The 15983-nt window shown below is 38.6% G+C and overlaps 1 protein-coding gene across 3 annotated transcripts in view; it reads right to left on the reverse strand.

The window, feature by feature from the left end:
- The window catches only part of PGM5 (phosphoglucomutase 5), a 66815-nt gene that overhangs the window by 24076 nt on the left and 26756 nt on the right, over nucleotides 1–15983 (reverse strand). For all 3 annotated transcript variants that reach the window (XM_424802.8, XM_046905724.1, XM_046905723.1), the window contains exon 7: nucleotides 2124–2239. In XM_424802.8, the coding sequence (XP_424802.3) occupies nucleotides 2124–2239 (116 nt within the window). The remainder of the gene's footprint in view (nucleotides 1–2123; nucleotides 2240–15983) is intronic.

The raw sequence follows: 15983 nt of genomic DNA on the forward strand, positions 1-15983 counted from the left end.
GGCAAAGAGAAAAACAAACTTTAGATATCACTGTAATTGCCCTGTAGGCTCTGCCACAGTTGATTTACACAAAAACTACCTACACATTGGCCCAATGCTCCAAGTGGTCTGAATGCCAATAGGCTGGAATCTCAATAGTTTATACTACTGTTCAGATGGCATTGTCAAAAATGGGAGGCCAGGAGGCTTTCTAAACTGCCAATGAAGTTCTTTAGGTACTAGGAAGCTGATCAGAGTGGACCAAGATGCACAGGTCCTGCGTTCCTGTACAGCAGCTCTCTCCACAATGGCCACCAATAAGTTGTTCAAGGACAATTACAACTCACAAGAGACAGAATTTATTGGAAATATGAAGAATTAATGATGGGATAGGACAATCAGATTAAAACAGGAATACAGAGAGTGCGAGGAATGCAGAGATGACTGTGAGGTCAGGAGGTGAGAGCTGCGAAATCAGAATAGAGGCTACAGTACAAAATACTAGTGGTTTAGGACTTTACAGAAAGATGGAAGTAAAGGGAAAAAGTCAAAGGCAGGGAGAGAGGGGAGTTACAGTTGCCTACTTTCAAGAACAGGTAAATTCCATAGGCCCTTCCTTTATCTCTGATAGCCTGTCTTCCCCCACTCCAAAAAGCATCTGCTACTTTGGTTAATAAAGAAATAAGGTCAACACAAATAGTAACATCCTCAGTATTTCAGTAGATCAAGCTCAGAAACCATTTCTCTTGATCTCTATATGGCTGATCTGCAGAAAGATCAGTATAACTGATACTCAGGAAGAGCTGAACATGCACATAGATACAGGTTAAGTCTTTTCAAGGAGCCAGGGAAATTTGATATTTGGTCTTTTTCATGCAATAGGACGCGCTACACTTAAGTTGGCTAGGGCATCCAGATGTACTTCAGTCTGTGGGAGCTCACCATCAAAATCCCACAAGCTAATTCCAATCACAAATCACATTTTTCTCTTCCTACAGCCTGAGAGTGAAAACAGGGTTGCTCATTTTCAAATAATTTAGGTGCTAATGACATCCTGTTGATGTCTCAAGAGCCACCTAACTTTCATGGAAATAACCACCTTTAGATATATACGCAAGAGAAACTTTAATATCCATTGAGGAGTAAAGAATTGACCTAGTGAAAAAAACATCAAAAACCACCTGTCTGGTTCAGACCTCTCACAGGCAAACAGAGATGCAGTCTAACAGCATATAACAGCAAATGACAGCATGTTCTGAAGGGTGCAAGATCTTCTGAAAATGCCCCCCTTCCCAAGCTAAAACTGTCATTCTATGAACTTGCAGAAAACCCTCACAAAAAACCTATCCGATGCAGTACCGTACTGTGCCAGACACAGCAGTCAAGCCAAGGCAACCAGGGTCCTAGTAATGGAACAGTAGTTCACAATCAGGATAGAAAGCAAAACGCACATTCTTTACTTATTCTCACAGACACCCATAGAAAACTAATGTATTCTTGGGTTTTTTATCACAGCCCAGGCAGCTCAGATTTATCTTTCTGCATTCTGTTGTTTGACTGGTTCTTGGGACAGATAAGGGAGAAATACTTAGGGAGAACAGGTGTTGATATGCAGCTGAATTTATTCTAGTCATGACTTTATCACTATCTGTCTTTCCAGTATTTGTAATGTTCTAAAAAAGGGATGTGTGTAACAGGTTTGATTAGGCCTAACAATCCTCACTTTGTTCACTGATTCATGTTAGGAAAAACAAAAGTCTGCAAGAACCATGCAAATAGAGGCAACATCCCTCCAAATGCCATCGAAGTCCATAAAAAATACTATTACAGTGGAAGTAAAGACATCCTTCCACATAACATTCAAAACAGAATACAGTGGCAGATGCCTTCAAAAGTTGTCAGAGTAGTAATAAGATTGCCTGTGGCCTTGTAGTATCAATTTTTCACATTTTTCATATTTCAAGGTATATGGACAGCAGTGACTACTAGACGCCCAAAATAAGAAAAGGTGACAGTCCTTTGTTCAAGTACAAGATAATTTGCTGATTTTTTTTTAATTATTATTTTTTGGCTTTGACTTGATGTACCTTGGAAAAGTACTGTCATTAAAAGTCTCCGGAAATGTCTGATTGCATACTACTCACCAGTGCCAAAGCTTTCCTCCCCACAGAGTGAGCAACGTCCAGAATCCATGAGATTGGAAAAATATCTCCATCCTGTTGGTGTTTCATACACAGGAACCTTCATTACTTTCGCCACTCTGTAGAATATACAATAAAACACCATACATTTAAGAAAGTGCCTTTTTTTTTTTTTTTTTAAACACATAGCTTGAGGTCAGTCAAGGAATATGCTAGTTTTGCTGTATCTCCTAACAGCTCAGCTATAAAACAAAACAAAACAAAACAGATCAACAGCACCATTCAAAACTGATAATTCTCTCAGAACTTGGTGTCAACAAGATCCTCGAGAAGTTTACACAATGCAGTACTTTGGAAAAGGTAGGAACCTCAGCCAAACAGGCTTTAACAGTGTATTTCTCTTGTTACTGAGCCAGACTGAGTTATGTGTACAGTTTTGTTATATTAATGCTTTCTTTACAGTTTGATCGCTATGTTGAAGTACTTTCCTTTACAAAACACAGGAGGCCAACAACGATATGCTACGAAGACGCTTCTGTTCATGTGTTCAAAGCCAAGTCAGTACAGGAGAGTTTTCAAGGCACAACATCTACTTTAAAAAAGCATTTATATGATTCTTTAATAAGCTGGATGTACAATCCCCTTTAAGGAGCCCCCTTTAAGCTAAGGATTTACACAGACTGACTATTACCATTCCTCTTGATTCTTGCTCTCACTGCATTTTCAGTCAACTGCTTTTTAGTATGAAAAATAAGACTTGAGGAACAGTCAATCTGATTGACAAGGACCTTTCACAGAAGAATAACTGAGATGATTTACATAGGTTGCTCCTAAAGTAATGCCTCCTATTTATTCTCATGAAATTTACAACAGATACAAAGAACACAAGAACACTATTTAATACAGTAAATTTCCAGCTATAAAACACTGTTTCTCAACACAGTCACCACCATTAGCTATGCATTTTCACCAGCAATGAACAACATCCTGCATGGCGAACTTGTAAAAATCTGCCCCACTGCCAGTGTCACCTTTGCTGGAACACACCACCCACCACCTCACTGTGCTCACATCCATTGTTTGATCTCCAGAAATACTCAACAAGCACTGGTAAATGTCAGTGGGTGCAATTTTTTCCACATAGAGGAATACAATTCCACACCTCTGCTTCATAAGCACTTCCATTTCAGACATTATTTCATCAAACTGCCCCACTACTGCTATCTGTTACAGAGCATATATATAACAGAATATTGGTGTGAAGGTTCAACCTCTACTGTCATACCACCAATATCCGCCTCTGATATCATGGGCCAACACAATTATAATACAGGAGACGTTACTTTCAGAGCAGCCCTCGTGCTTAATTTTAACTACGGTCAAGCCCAGACAAAGTAGACCAGGTGGGATTCAACCTGCTTAACACAATCGACCTAGGTCTTACAAGTCAAGGCTCAAGCAGTCACCTCTGATCAACAGAGAGACCCGTTTTCAGAATGACCACTGCTCTTTTTTAAAGCAGGTGCATATTGAGGTAGACAGGATGATCCTTCCAAATGTGCAAATACAGACCCTTTTGAAACCTGAATGAAAGTTCAGCCTTTCAGAATTATCTGCAAAATCTTTAATTTGTTAATCAGTGCTGTCTCCAAATCCATTTTTTTTTTCCATTCAATAAAGATCCATTGCTATCTAAATCTCCTATTCAGCATCGGTGTTCATTTTTGTATTATACGTTATATCTAAAAAGGGTATTGTATAAATGAAATCAAATAAGAATTGCTGATACTTATTTGAAGAGTTAGAAGTACATAGAGTAAAAACATATTAATGTGTTTAATCTTGAACTTGTGTTTCAGGACTCAAATGTAAGGTAGTGGCAAGTGTATACCTTTGTGTGTTCATACAGCACCAGCTGTATTTTCAGGCCTCAGATATACCACTGCATAACGGATGTCATACAGTGCAGAGCTTAACAGGTTTATAGTTGGCTCTGCAAAAAAGCAAGAACATAAAGGGATTTAATCTCTATGTGGTAGTAAGTGCAGGCTGGGAATGGGACCATACAGCCAAAAAGTAGAAAACAATCCAAAAGAAAACAATGGTTAACATGCTGGAAGAGCAAACCCAATTCTCTTGAGGTAGCCTAACAATATACCACAAATATCTCTGTTTGCAGAAATGTTCCAATATCCTGGTACTGTTTTAGGAGAAGGAAATCCCTTCCCTTTTACTTTTCTGAATTGCTTTACTTTGGGAGCAAACAGACTCAGGTGGACCTGTTTTGACGAGCACAAAAGGCTTTCAGGATCTGTTAAGCTTGTCCAAAGTTTTCTGCCTATTAGGCCAGCTCTGAAAATACATGTGATGATCCTGTTGGTATTGGGTTTATTTTAGACTAAGCCTTTCAAGCAAACAAACATAATATACATATAAACACATAAAGCTTACAGTGAAATACAAGGTTATTTCTTGCAATTTTTTTCTTGTTTTTCATCTTGATTCTTAACAGAGTAAATGAGTAGGAGCAGCAAATTCAGGTCAACTTTAGCAACTATTTATCAGCAGCGCAGAAAAAGACAGTTGCATCACGTTATGCAAAAAGGCCCAAGTTCGAGTAAATAAGGGACTTGACAGTACGCCATATTCCAGGTAAAAACAATTTCTGCTCTGAGTTGTGCCAGAGAAGATTCACTTTCTGCTCTATGTCTGTTTTCCCCCTTTGGACTGTCATTTCTTTGAGCAAAGAGTAGTTCTGTTTTCAAGGCTGTGAAAAACAAACAGGTTCTATCCCAGCTGAGTAATGCAAACCACAGTAACCTTCACAACAATTTTTTCTTCACCACAAAGCTACAGAAAGGCAATAAACTGACTGTCTGAACTGTCATTCAAATGTTATCATTACCTAACAGGTCTGGCTTATCATCTCATCCAAGTAGCACACTAATTGGAGAACATACAGCTCCTCCCCCTCCCCCTTTGCCAACAGGTTTATCCCATATCTGTGCCTACAGTTTCAGTAATCTGAGGAGAACGTACACTTTAAATATGAAAGCTTTCAACAGTCACTACCTGCTAGTAACAATTATTGGCAGCACAGAATAAATTTTGGTAAACAAAGGCATAGTCGCCATGCATGGATCAATTCAACCAAATCTTCTGCATTTAGATGTACCTCAGAAACACGTTAAACCCATCCTAGCATTCAACAGATGCTTTTGGAGACATTGTACTGGCTCCATATCTGCACATAATACTTCGGATTCCTGTATTAAATATGTGACATCACTAGACACTGAAGACGAGAGCTGTTTTCCTGTAGCACACTGAAAAATAAGCATCCTCTTCCTTACTGTCATTTTGCTGAAACAAAGAATCACCAGTGGAAATCCAGTAAATACAACATGTACCTTTATGCAGCCTGTAGACATGTAAGACAAATGGCATGCAGGGGGTTCCAAAAATTCACAAGGCTGCAGACTAAGAGCAAAATTGTGCCATATCAGATCAAACAAATAACAATGCAAAGTACAGGAAAACACTCTGAGAAGTAGGAGATGGAAAATTACTACATCTTCAAAGACATGGATGGAAAGCAGAAGTTACAGATGGGGGTACAAGGGGGAGTGTAAATTTCATATTCTACTAAGAAAAGATTACGGTGAGAACTTCTGGAATATTTAATTCTGCAAGAACAACTGCTGACAAGTCATGCTAAACATTCTTGTTTTGGATCACAGATCCATAAATCACAGTCGATGCTATTTTTAGTAATGCGGCTTCACAGGACAGCTCAAACAAGTCTGTGTATACACAGTTATTTAATTTTCTCTTTAATTTCTCCATGTTAAAAGTGGGAGACTGAGTTCTGTGATCCCTAAATTTTGGGGACTCAGAAATGGCTTAAAGTCAAGGGGTTACAATAAAGTTTTTCTTGTCTATATCAGATCTCATGGTCAGGTAGGATACCATCTCACTCAGAACATGAGTTTTGGAACTGGTCCCGCAAAGAGATTATAACTTGATGAGGTCGTGGACACATTGCCTGCCTCATGTGAGGGAATTTTTTATGTCCTTATATGTACCATGTCTCATCATCAAGGTACTGATGCAGCAGTGCTCCTTTAGGGACAATACCTAAGCCTCTGAGTTCTATGGGTGTAGGCGTCAGGTGGTCAGAATGTATTTCCAGAGCAACTCAAGAAGACTGGAAGAAATTATGCCATATGAGTAGGTTCATTTTCCTGGTCTCTTTGAGCAGAGGCATTGTATTTATGTCTAACCACACAGTCAATATACCTGTGTTTATATGTTCTGTGAGTATGAACAATGCAGAAGGAATACAGCAATCCATGGGCATTCTGGCTCTTATCACCTCAGACATTTAATGGGACTAACTTCAAACAGTATTCCTGCTTGCCTTCTCTCAGCGTAAGTGCTCACTACATGAATGAGAATACATGGTAGAGTTTCTCGTGCCTTCTGCTGCACTGAGTAGCTCTTGCTAGAGAGGACACAGGATATTTATACTCAGGCCTAAACTGCAGGGCTTTCATTTCAATTATTATGTCCACAGCAGAGCTAGGGGCATTCATGTTCCTAGTATGTAGAAAAATAAAGAAAAAAAACCCTCAAAGAATAGTTACGCATACTATTTAAAACAATGTGAATAAAAGAAAAAAAGAAAAAAAAAAGGCAGCAGCAGCTGCTCTTATATGGGGAGATAATAAAGTAAGTTAAAGTAACTGTATGGTTATGTAGCTACATTTACTCTGCTACTCTCATTTTTATTTTGAAGAGCTATACTACTACCTATACTTGTTGTCCACTTTTTATTAAAGCATTAGAACACATAAAGTGCAACTATAAAAAGCAGCCTGAGCTGTTTCAACACCAGAAAATAGCATTGTTAAGTAGAACTGTTAAGTCGATTCTTAGGCTCTGCACCAAAGCATGAGCTGGCAAGCTCATAATAGAGTTAAAAATGAAAATAATGACAAAATTCACAATGAAGATCAGGACTTCTGAAAATTTCCTGTCAGAAAAAAAAAAAAAGAACAGTTAATTCTGAAACTGTTTCTGAAAGCCTTAAGAGGCTGATATGGAAAATCCACCTGTTCCAAAGCAGTCAACTGCACAGCTTACCTTACAGATACACAGATTGACAGCCATATGTATGCAGATCACTTAATTAGGAAAATATAGGGTACAGGACTCTGGATTCTGTTCTGTCAAGGAACATATTATCCTGCTTAAACTGTGTAAAAAAGTAACTTCTCACTGAATATATATTTATAAGGGTTAAAGGAATATCTTTGTAAAACTGTTTTTCATCCACAGTAGACAACAGATTATAAAGTGGTCCCCAACAGTATCTATCAGTCTCTGCACATCTGTAAGTCACTGCAGTTTTGTAAAAACAAGATACCACTCACTGCAGTGGAATAATTGTCATGTTCGCAAAAGTCAGAGGTGGGTTTGCTCCAGTCTGTTAACAACATTGCCACAAAAGGACCTGATGAATACCTGTCATTCAGATATAATACATGGCCTTTGGCAAGCTGACTTTTTTGTGCACAGTGAAACTTTTATAACTTCTGAGAATAAATCAGTCAATCAAACAAAATGGTCCTGCCAGACTCATGACACCCATTTACTGTAAAGATAAAGGTCACAACAATGAGGGGAAGGGCTTTCTTTCACAGGTCTCATGAACAGTAAATGACTGGCTAGAGTTTTGCACTGTAGGTGAAATACTGCCTAGGGTAAACTGCAGCACTGCACCCACTGGAGTCTTAGTGGGAAAAAGAATGGGAGATTGTAATGAAAGAAACGTGAAAGTGGCTACCGCATGTCTTCCTCTCATCCTCCACCACTTGCAGGTGTGAACTGCACATGCTAAACAAGCTCACAGACACTTGAGTGAGCAGATCTCAAAATGCAGACTGGTGTTTCATGGACGCATTTTTTTCCACCCTGCTCCTCTCTATGTATCTGGTGCTGAGGTAGACAAGGAGGCAGCAAAGAGTCCAATTCTGCAGAAGGATAAGCACTCTGAGCACTTAAGTCAACAGAAATCAAAGGAATCTGAGAGGCAGAAGTATGGGAGCTGTAGGAAAGTATGTAGTACTGCAATTCCTCAGAAGATCACTGTAACTGCTTCTTTCAGAGGTACAGGGTATAGAAGAAAAAGGTTTCACAATGGGTCTTCTAAACCTCACCTTTAGCCATTGAAGTAGACAATGTTATGCAATCTCCAGCTACTTAAAAACCTAATTCAAGGCCTAAGGCATATTTTATTTTAAAGCCTATGGTCTGACTGAAACTAAGAAAACCATTTTTTCTTCCAACTTCTATACTATATTGTCCAAAAAAATGAAAATATTTGAAGTAAGGATGTGTACCTGGTTTATCAATAAAATAATTTCTCTAGCTGAAAATAACAATCTTGGTACAGTCTAGCCTTGGCAAAAAAAAAAAAAAAAAAAAAAAAAGTAATGTTTATTTGATATTTTATGAAGTTAAATTATTCGAAATGTCCGTAACACTCTTCACGATCCTGAGACCAAAATAACTGGCTTACGCTTTTCAGTTTTTCTTTCCTGCAATTACAGATTCTGCTTCTTCTCATACTGTATTGTACAGCCTTTGTTGTAATGAACTTAAGAGTATTTGTAATCAGACCCCAAATTTGATTCGTTTGGAGTACTGAGATGAGATACAAAACTGAATGCTTATCACATCACCACACTTTCTTTTCCATCCAATACTTGTATTAATCACTTCATTCACTCTCCAACATTCATAATTCATAGTAGTTGAGGATTTTTTTTTATATTCAGCATTTTTTTTCATCTTCTTTGAAAATGCAGACAAAACATTCATTGCTTTATCTGCCACAAGGTCCCTGTTCCATTCTCACTACATGATATTTCCACTTACTCTGTGTTCTCAACATAATAATGCTGAAAGTCTCCTTGCAACTTCATTTCTAATCTCTAGAAGTTTAATAATTGGTCACCTTTGGTGACTTCTATTATTATGATTTTTTAGGGTGCAGGACTTGTGAACTAAACAGTCCTAATCTTCTTCAGTCTGATCAGTAAGTCACCCATTTTTCTTTTTAACAGTGAAACTCCTAGCAGTCTGTGAGAAATTCACAGCAGTAGCAATGACAGTACCAGCACTGGCACCAGCTATAATATGAAATAGATGTTCTCCTTCTGGATGTTTTCATTCTGTCTGCACCACCTTCCCATAAAAGGCTTCAACTGCATATTGTGCAAGGAGCAGAACTAAAACAACAGTCATCCCCCTTTTATGGTCAAGTATTACGGTGTTACCCTCTCACAGTGTTTAATTTATTAAGCAAAAAGCAGAGGAATGCTAAGTGCTTGAACATAACAGAGATAACCAGGACATCCCAGTAAGATATGACAGTTGGCAGAGGGGCTATCAGGAGAATAAGAAAGAAAGAAAAAAAAAGATACTTAGAAGAGAGCAATTTTCTTTCTCACAGAGGATGACAGTAATAGAAAATGACAAATAAAAAGCATGTGGAGACGCCTCAGCTACAAAGGGCCTCCCCACCCCTGAAAAGTTTTATCTGTAAAATGCTTCTGCAAATGGACTAAAAGTACACTGAGCTAAGGTCTGGTCTCTGGAATAGCTTCTGTCTTGAAAATGGGCAATTTCAGGTGGATTTTCTTGCTTGACAGTAGTTCTGAGGATGGTTACATATTGCTAGTAAGTGCAGAAATCACATCCTTATTAAATGTAATTTGGGACAATTTGAATTCCCTTTCTATCAATGGGGCTTCATGGAACTCACTCAAGACCAAGCGTAGTGCCAGCTCACTGTTTCAGTATTCTCTCCTGCCTCTTAGACTCACATTGGCCTTTCCCTGTTTAAATGCTTTCAACAGCGCAAACTAAAAATTACCCCAGCAGAAAGACCAACTCATATAAACACTATCTACCTTTCTCATGCCTTGTAACACAGCAACCACACACACCAGAAACTTATTTGAGCTACATGGAACACATTCATTTTCAGCACAATCACCACTATACAACATAGACATGAACTACTGCATGGAAAGTCAGCCCCTTGGCTTTAAATTCCTAAAAAGCAAATGAATTAAAAATTTAGTGTCTCCCTTTGGGCCATTCAAGTTCACTGTATTTTACCGACCTCTGTATAAACAGACTTCAGAAGGCTTGCAACACTTAAAGAAGAGTTAAGAAACACTCGTCAGGGAACTCAGACTCCGAAATGCACAGTTGGGCCCTGAAGTCCTTTACATTCCTTGTTGCCACCTATAGGCCACCATATGAACTCACAGTTTAATATTTCCAGTGACAACACAATCTTCTTGCACAGACATTTTGTAACACTTTAGACAATATTACAAGACCCTTGTGCAGACAAACAAAACAAAGGCAAAAACACAGCAGTTTCTGAAGCACAAGACCCTTCGCAAAACAACGGTAAAGTAATTTATGCCCCAAAAAGCCAACAGGCTATTTTGTGATTCAATCACAGGTGGTAAAAGTTCACTCTTGTTTAACTATGCACTGCTGAAGCGAAATGCATTTTCACACAGGCCAGCAGCTGCAGCACAGCTCTACTTCAAAAGTCTGCAAAAGCACTGCAGAAAGCCTCTGCTTTTTCCCTGCTATTCCGGGAGAAAAAGGTCAAAGCAAACAGCCATCACAGCTCATTGCTTTACCTTCAGAACTGATGTGATAATCCTGTCCATTCTGGGCAGTATGTACAGGGACAGTTTTTATGGACACTGTACTTCAGTCCTAATTTGCTCTGGAGTGAAATACAACTGATGTTGAATTCACTGATGGCAAGGCACAGTAAGTGCACCTTTAATGTATAAAATAAGGAACTCAATCTTTTCACCTCATGTTCACAAGTGCTGCAAGTAGGTTATTGTTGTAGCAACCAAGATAAGAAATTATTACCAGTAAAACTCCCAGTAGTGCCAGTTTACATATATATTGTCACAATGAGGTTGTTACCACTCCCAGCTTGTAGTTCAAGGGACTATGAGGAACTGAAGTATCTTTTTACGAGAAGTTAAATCTATTTCAAAAAATTGTGCCGAAGGAGGCCTCATTGGCTTAGGTTTTAAGGTCTTTAGTTTAGTTTAGCCTTTCCAACCTTGTGATTTTATGATTTTATGATTTGGTTCTAAGTTCCCTTGCCAAGTACTGATGACAGCAAAGAGATTCCAGAGGAGACAAAAGCTCTCTGAACAGCTATGTGCTTAATTCAATTTAATCAAAGTTTCTACATACACAAACTGCGTAAGTTTCCATCTTTTCAAGGACGTACAACATGAAAGAAATTCTACCAAGAAACACTGTACTTTCTCAGAAATTCGTCCTTCAGACAGGAAACTGGCCAATGAACCTGTAACATCTGCTCTTGTTCAGCCCAGCTATCGTGGTAAGGACAGCACTGTCAGCAGAAAATCACTGTAGCTCAGAATACAAAGCACCATTCTTTGCAGTCTCCAGACACCCTCCAAAATCTCCTCTGTCAGATTTTATAAAAATCTCAGCCTCTGACAGGTTTTAGCACTGAACAAAGGTTCATAAAAAAATCAGAAATGGACACAATTGCTCAAATCCAGACATTTGTATAATCAGAATAAGGTAAGAACAAATAGATACTGACCTGGTGGTGCTTGCTGTGAGCACAGTCACTTCAAACTGCTTTCAAATGTAGAGTTCTACAGTAATGAATGCAGGTCAAGAGAAAAAAAAAAATCATGCCTGCCTTTTTCAAGAGAAAAGTTGATTTAATCACAGTGAGAAACATTTCACTATAGACTAAGTATTTGTACTGTTCCTGCAGGCATTGGAATCAGGCCAAATGTGAATTCACATCTAACCGCTAGAAGCAATCCTCAGTCACTCTTTACTAAGAATTAGTTAACTGAAAAAATCTGTGTTCAAGCTATTCATAATTTCACCTATCTTGAACTCCTTACATGGCCAACACCTTCCTTTCCCTTCTCCCCTACTAAATGTTAAAAGTCAAATTGAATGCACAGTGTTTAAAATTAAATCCAGACTATCAGTCTGAATGTCTATATCTGGACAGAGTTTGCTAACAGCAAGATTTTATTCTTAGAATTTACACTAGTGTCCTTTCCTGTTATGTATGAGGGAAAGCAGTCCTGACAGGACAAGAAACAAGGAAGAAGACCAGAAACAAGTCTGCAGTATTTCTCAGGTACAGCTCCACAAAACTCACAGTCCAAGTTTTACTGAGAGGACTGAAGTGATTTAAGCTTTGCTGGACCCCCACCAACCATAGGCAGCACTGAAGGCTCAAGTGATAATAAAGCATGTTGTGCACACAGCATTGTTCAGGGATCTCTAGCCTCACAGCGATGAAGCTTATCTGTTACGCAGAAAGCAGTCTGGTCCCATCAGTGTGTCACTGATATTCTTTGGTCTTCTTCACAGCACAGGTTTGGTGCTTCGCTAGCACAAACACACAGGCAGTGGGACACTAGATAGAGTATCTGCACTGCTCTGTTATACCATGTAAGCATATGGGCTTACTCAAGCTTCCACAGAAAATGGTGGGTGATGTCAGCACGGTACAGGCTTTTCTGAATATTCAAAGATGAAGCGCTGTCCAGAAACTTCACAGCTCTTACATGATTTCAAACCACAGTACTGTCTTTGGAAAAACAACCCAGTTTTCTGAGCTGTGTTTCTCCTCCTCCTTCCAAATCTTCTCAGCCCTGTTCAAGCGTACCACCCATGCTGAGATTTATGAAGAAACCTGGGAGGGCTGCGCTAAGAGAATGCTGACCCAGTCACACTACAACTTAAATCTCTTTTTTACAGGACAAGTGTTTTATACAAGGGCTCTGAGCCAACCACTAATGGGGACAGCACATAATAAAATGGGGGAAAAGATAAAACACTGAAGTAATTGAAAAACTAGTACTTTGTAAAATTTTTCTTTCTTCTGTATTATTTTAATATACATACTATAATAACCTTTCATGTTTCCATTTAAATCTCTGGGGTTTCATGCAAACCTGAAAGTAAAGTGTGCACTCTAGTATTCTGTTGGACTGATGCCAAAAGGTAAAAGTCAACTACTTCCATTTACTGAGTTTCAAGCACCCTTTAAAAACCAAGACTAGTTACTTGTTCTTCAAGACCTGTTTCCACATCTGCTAACAAATCCAGCACCTTGCAGACAGAAATACTGCTCCTCCTGGAGAGGAAAAAAAAAAAAAAAAACTGATGCCAAGGTGGATAGGTCTGTGTAAATAAAGATAAGTTCAAATGTTTATTATTTTAAGTACTTCCAATGCACAAAAATGGCTGCGTTCATCCTCTTGCTCCTCACTTCTCCTCATTGTGTACATTTGTACAGAAAAACAGGATGCCGTGAACACACCCTATAAAGAACCCCAACAATTCTTTAGTTTAACCAAAAAAATTGAGATGTTTATATGTGCTGAATGTAGATACTGCATGTGTTCCCCCAACCTAGATCCTGCAGGCCTTTCTATTTTCTGTAACCAGAAGTACCAATTAGATGTGACCTTATTTAACCCTATACTCAAGGTTCATCAGCTAGAATAGCTTCACCAGGTATCAGTAAGTACTAACAAAAAAATCATAGCTGAGACAGCCTCCAAAGCTTGAGGAAGAAAGGACAGCTTTTCAGGTCCACATGGTGAAAGAAAACCTTTCAGAATTAACATTTAATGAACGTTAAGAGGTTATACTTGTCCCCTCAGTCTATCCACACAGATTCACCTCACTCACTGCAAAATGCCAGCAGCCTCCCAGGTCAAAGGGAGATGTTCAAAAGATCCTGAAGATAATCTATGACCAAGCTCATTTCCTATCAGGAGAAGCTTGTTATATGTATTTTATAGTTACTCTCCAGATTCTGCAGGCCACTGAAACCACCCGTACAAAGCAAGGAAGTGATCACACATGCTACAGGAGACACATAGCATGCAGTGAGTCTACCCATATGAGGAACAAGATGAGCTGTGAGAGAAAAAAAATGACACTTAATGATATCTTAATCATGCTACCTTGCACGGAGGAGTCTACTCACAGACAGTGTTCTGTCAGTCTCAGGGCAGGGTTGACAGGCAAATTTTACTACCTACAATCACAATATTTGTAGTGGTGTTGGATGCAAAAAATACCCAAAGCATGGGGCTGCACTCTCACTCCACCTAGATGGAAAGCACATCGTAAAAACTGAAAGAAAATATGAAAAACTTGAAGAAAATGTAAACAAGGAGCAAACGATAATCCCTGAAAATCCCGTAAAGATTATGAATTACAGTGGTTATGGATGTCCTTTAACCTGTATAAGCTATAATGATTAGTAATGTTTAAGACATTTCAGTTAAAAGACATACTGGAGTATCAGGAAGATAATGAAGAACTCTGTTAGTTGGAAATGGAAATAAGTGCCTGTTTGCAATAAATGCCTTCAAGAGCACAGACAAATCAGTAGGCTCCCATGATGCTGAAGTCCTTCATATGCCACCTTTGAGATCCACAATACCAAGCAAAAGAAATAGAAAGAAGAAATCCTTAAGGAAAATGTACAGGTTGTGACTTAGTTCACACTAACATTTTGGCAACCTCATGATCTTGTTTTAATAAACTAATAAACTAATTAGTTTTAATAAACTAATTTGGACACCAAATAACACTAATAATAAACAATATTTGGACACCAAAACCGTAATAAAAACCATAATATTAGTGTAGGTTCATCAGCAACAAAGCCCATACTTCTCAGAAACACAACTGAGTGATAGTAATTGCTTTAGTGATGAAAACATGAAAACTTTTACTGGTCTCACAGGCAAACATGCTAGGGTAAAAATTGCTTATGTATTATGCCATTAAGCTATATATATGGGAAAATATTTATATACACATATATGCGTATTACATGCATGTACACGAAAATGTCAACACTCTGCCTTTGAAGTGTGTGTTATTTCCAGGAATCCAACTTTCTGAGTTTGAGAATTTCTGACCAAAATTCTCACAGTAACTAATGTTGCTTTTATCCGTTTCTCTTTTGTTAGAAATGCATTGGAAAGCTCTGCACTCCATGCAATCTGTGTAACTCTTTATCACTAAGGGTTTGTTTTCCTCAGTGTGTGGGATGCTAACAGGTGTACTCAACACAATGTTCCATACCAAATGCTATTCTCATGTTGCTTCAGTCATCTGTTTGAGATTCAAATCTAAGACACGCAATTCCGCACCCTCTTTCATAAATGTTTTAAGAGTCAACTCCCAAAGGAAGCAAAATCTTCAGGATGGAGAGCCTGCGACTCCTCGCTGTGTGAAGACTTCATTTTCTCCTTCATATCAGACCCAACAGAATCACTAAAAACAGCTGTTGACACGTACAGTATCTAAATACAGCTGTGATAAACGTGAGGATAAAGCAAAAGGTAAAAGTTGCTTCGGTAAAGTCAACTAGCAAATGCCAGTATAAGTACATGATGAGAGATGTACTTTGGCAGCAGCATAAGCTAACACAATTATGTCTTTCACATAATAAAACTGGTTGGCACAGTGCTCAGAGTCCCTGCAAGGTGAAATTGCTCACACACTTACTGTAGATCCACAAAGAATCTGGGATTTGGTTGCAGATAGGACAGAACACTGATAAGGAAAAGTCTAACTATCTGCTAAGCATGTGGCCATGGTCTCCAGATGCAGTGCAGTAATCCCTGAGGTTATTCATGCCCTTCCTGGCTGAGACACAAAAAAATCTTTTCATTACTATTTCAGCACTCATATGCATATACACAGCTAACT

This window comes from Gallus gallus, chromosome Z, assembly GCF_016699485.2.
Source record: "Gallus gallus isolate bGalGal1 chromosome Z, bGalGal1.mat.broiler.GRCg7b, whole genome shotgun sequence".
In the NCBI taxonomy this organism is placed as follows: Eukaryota; Metazoa; Chordata; class Aves; order Galliformes; family Phasianidae; genus Gallus; species Gallus gallus.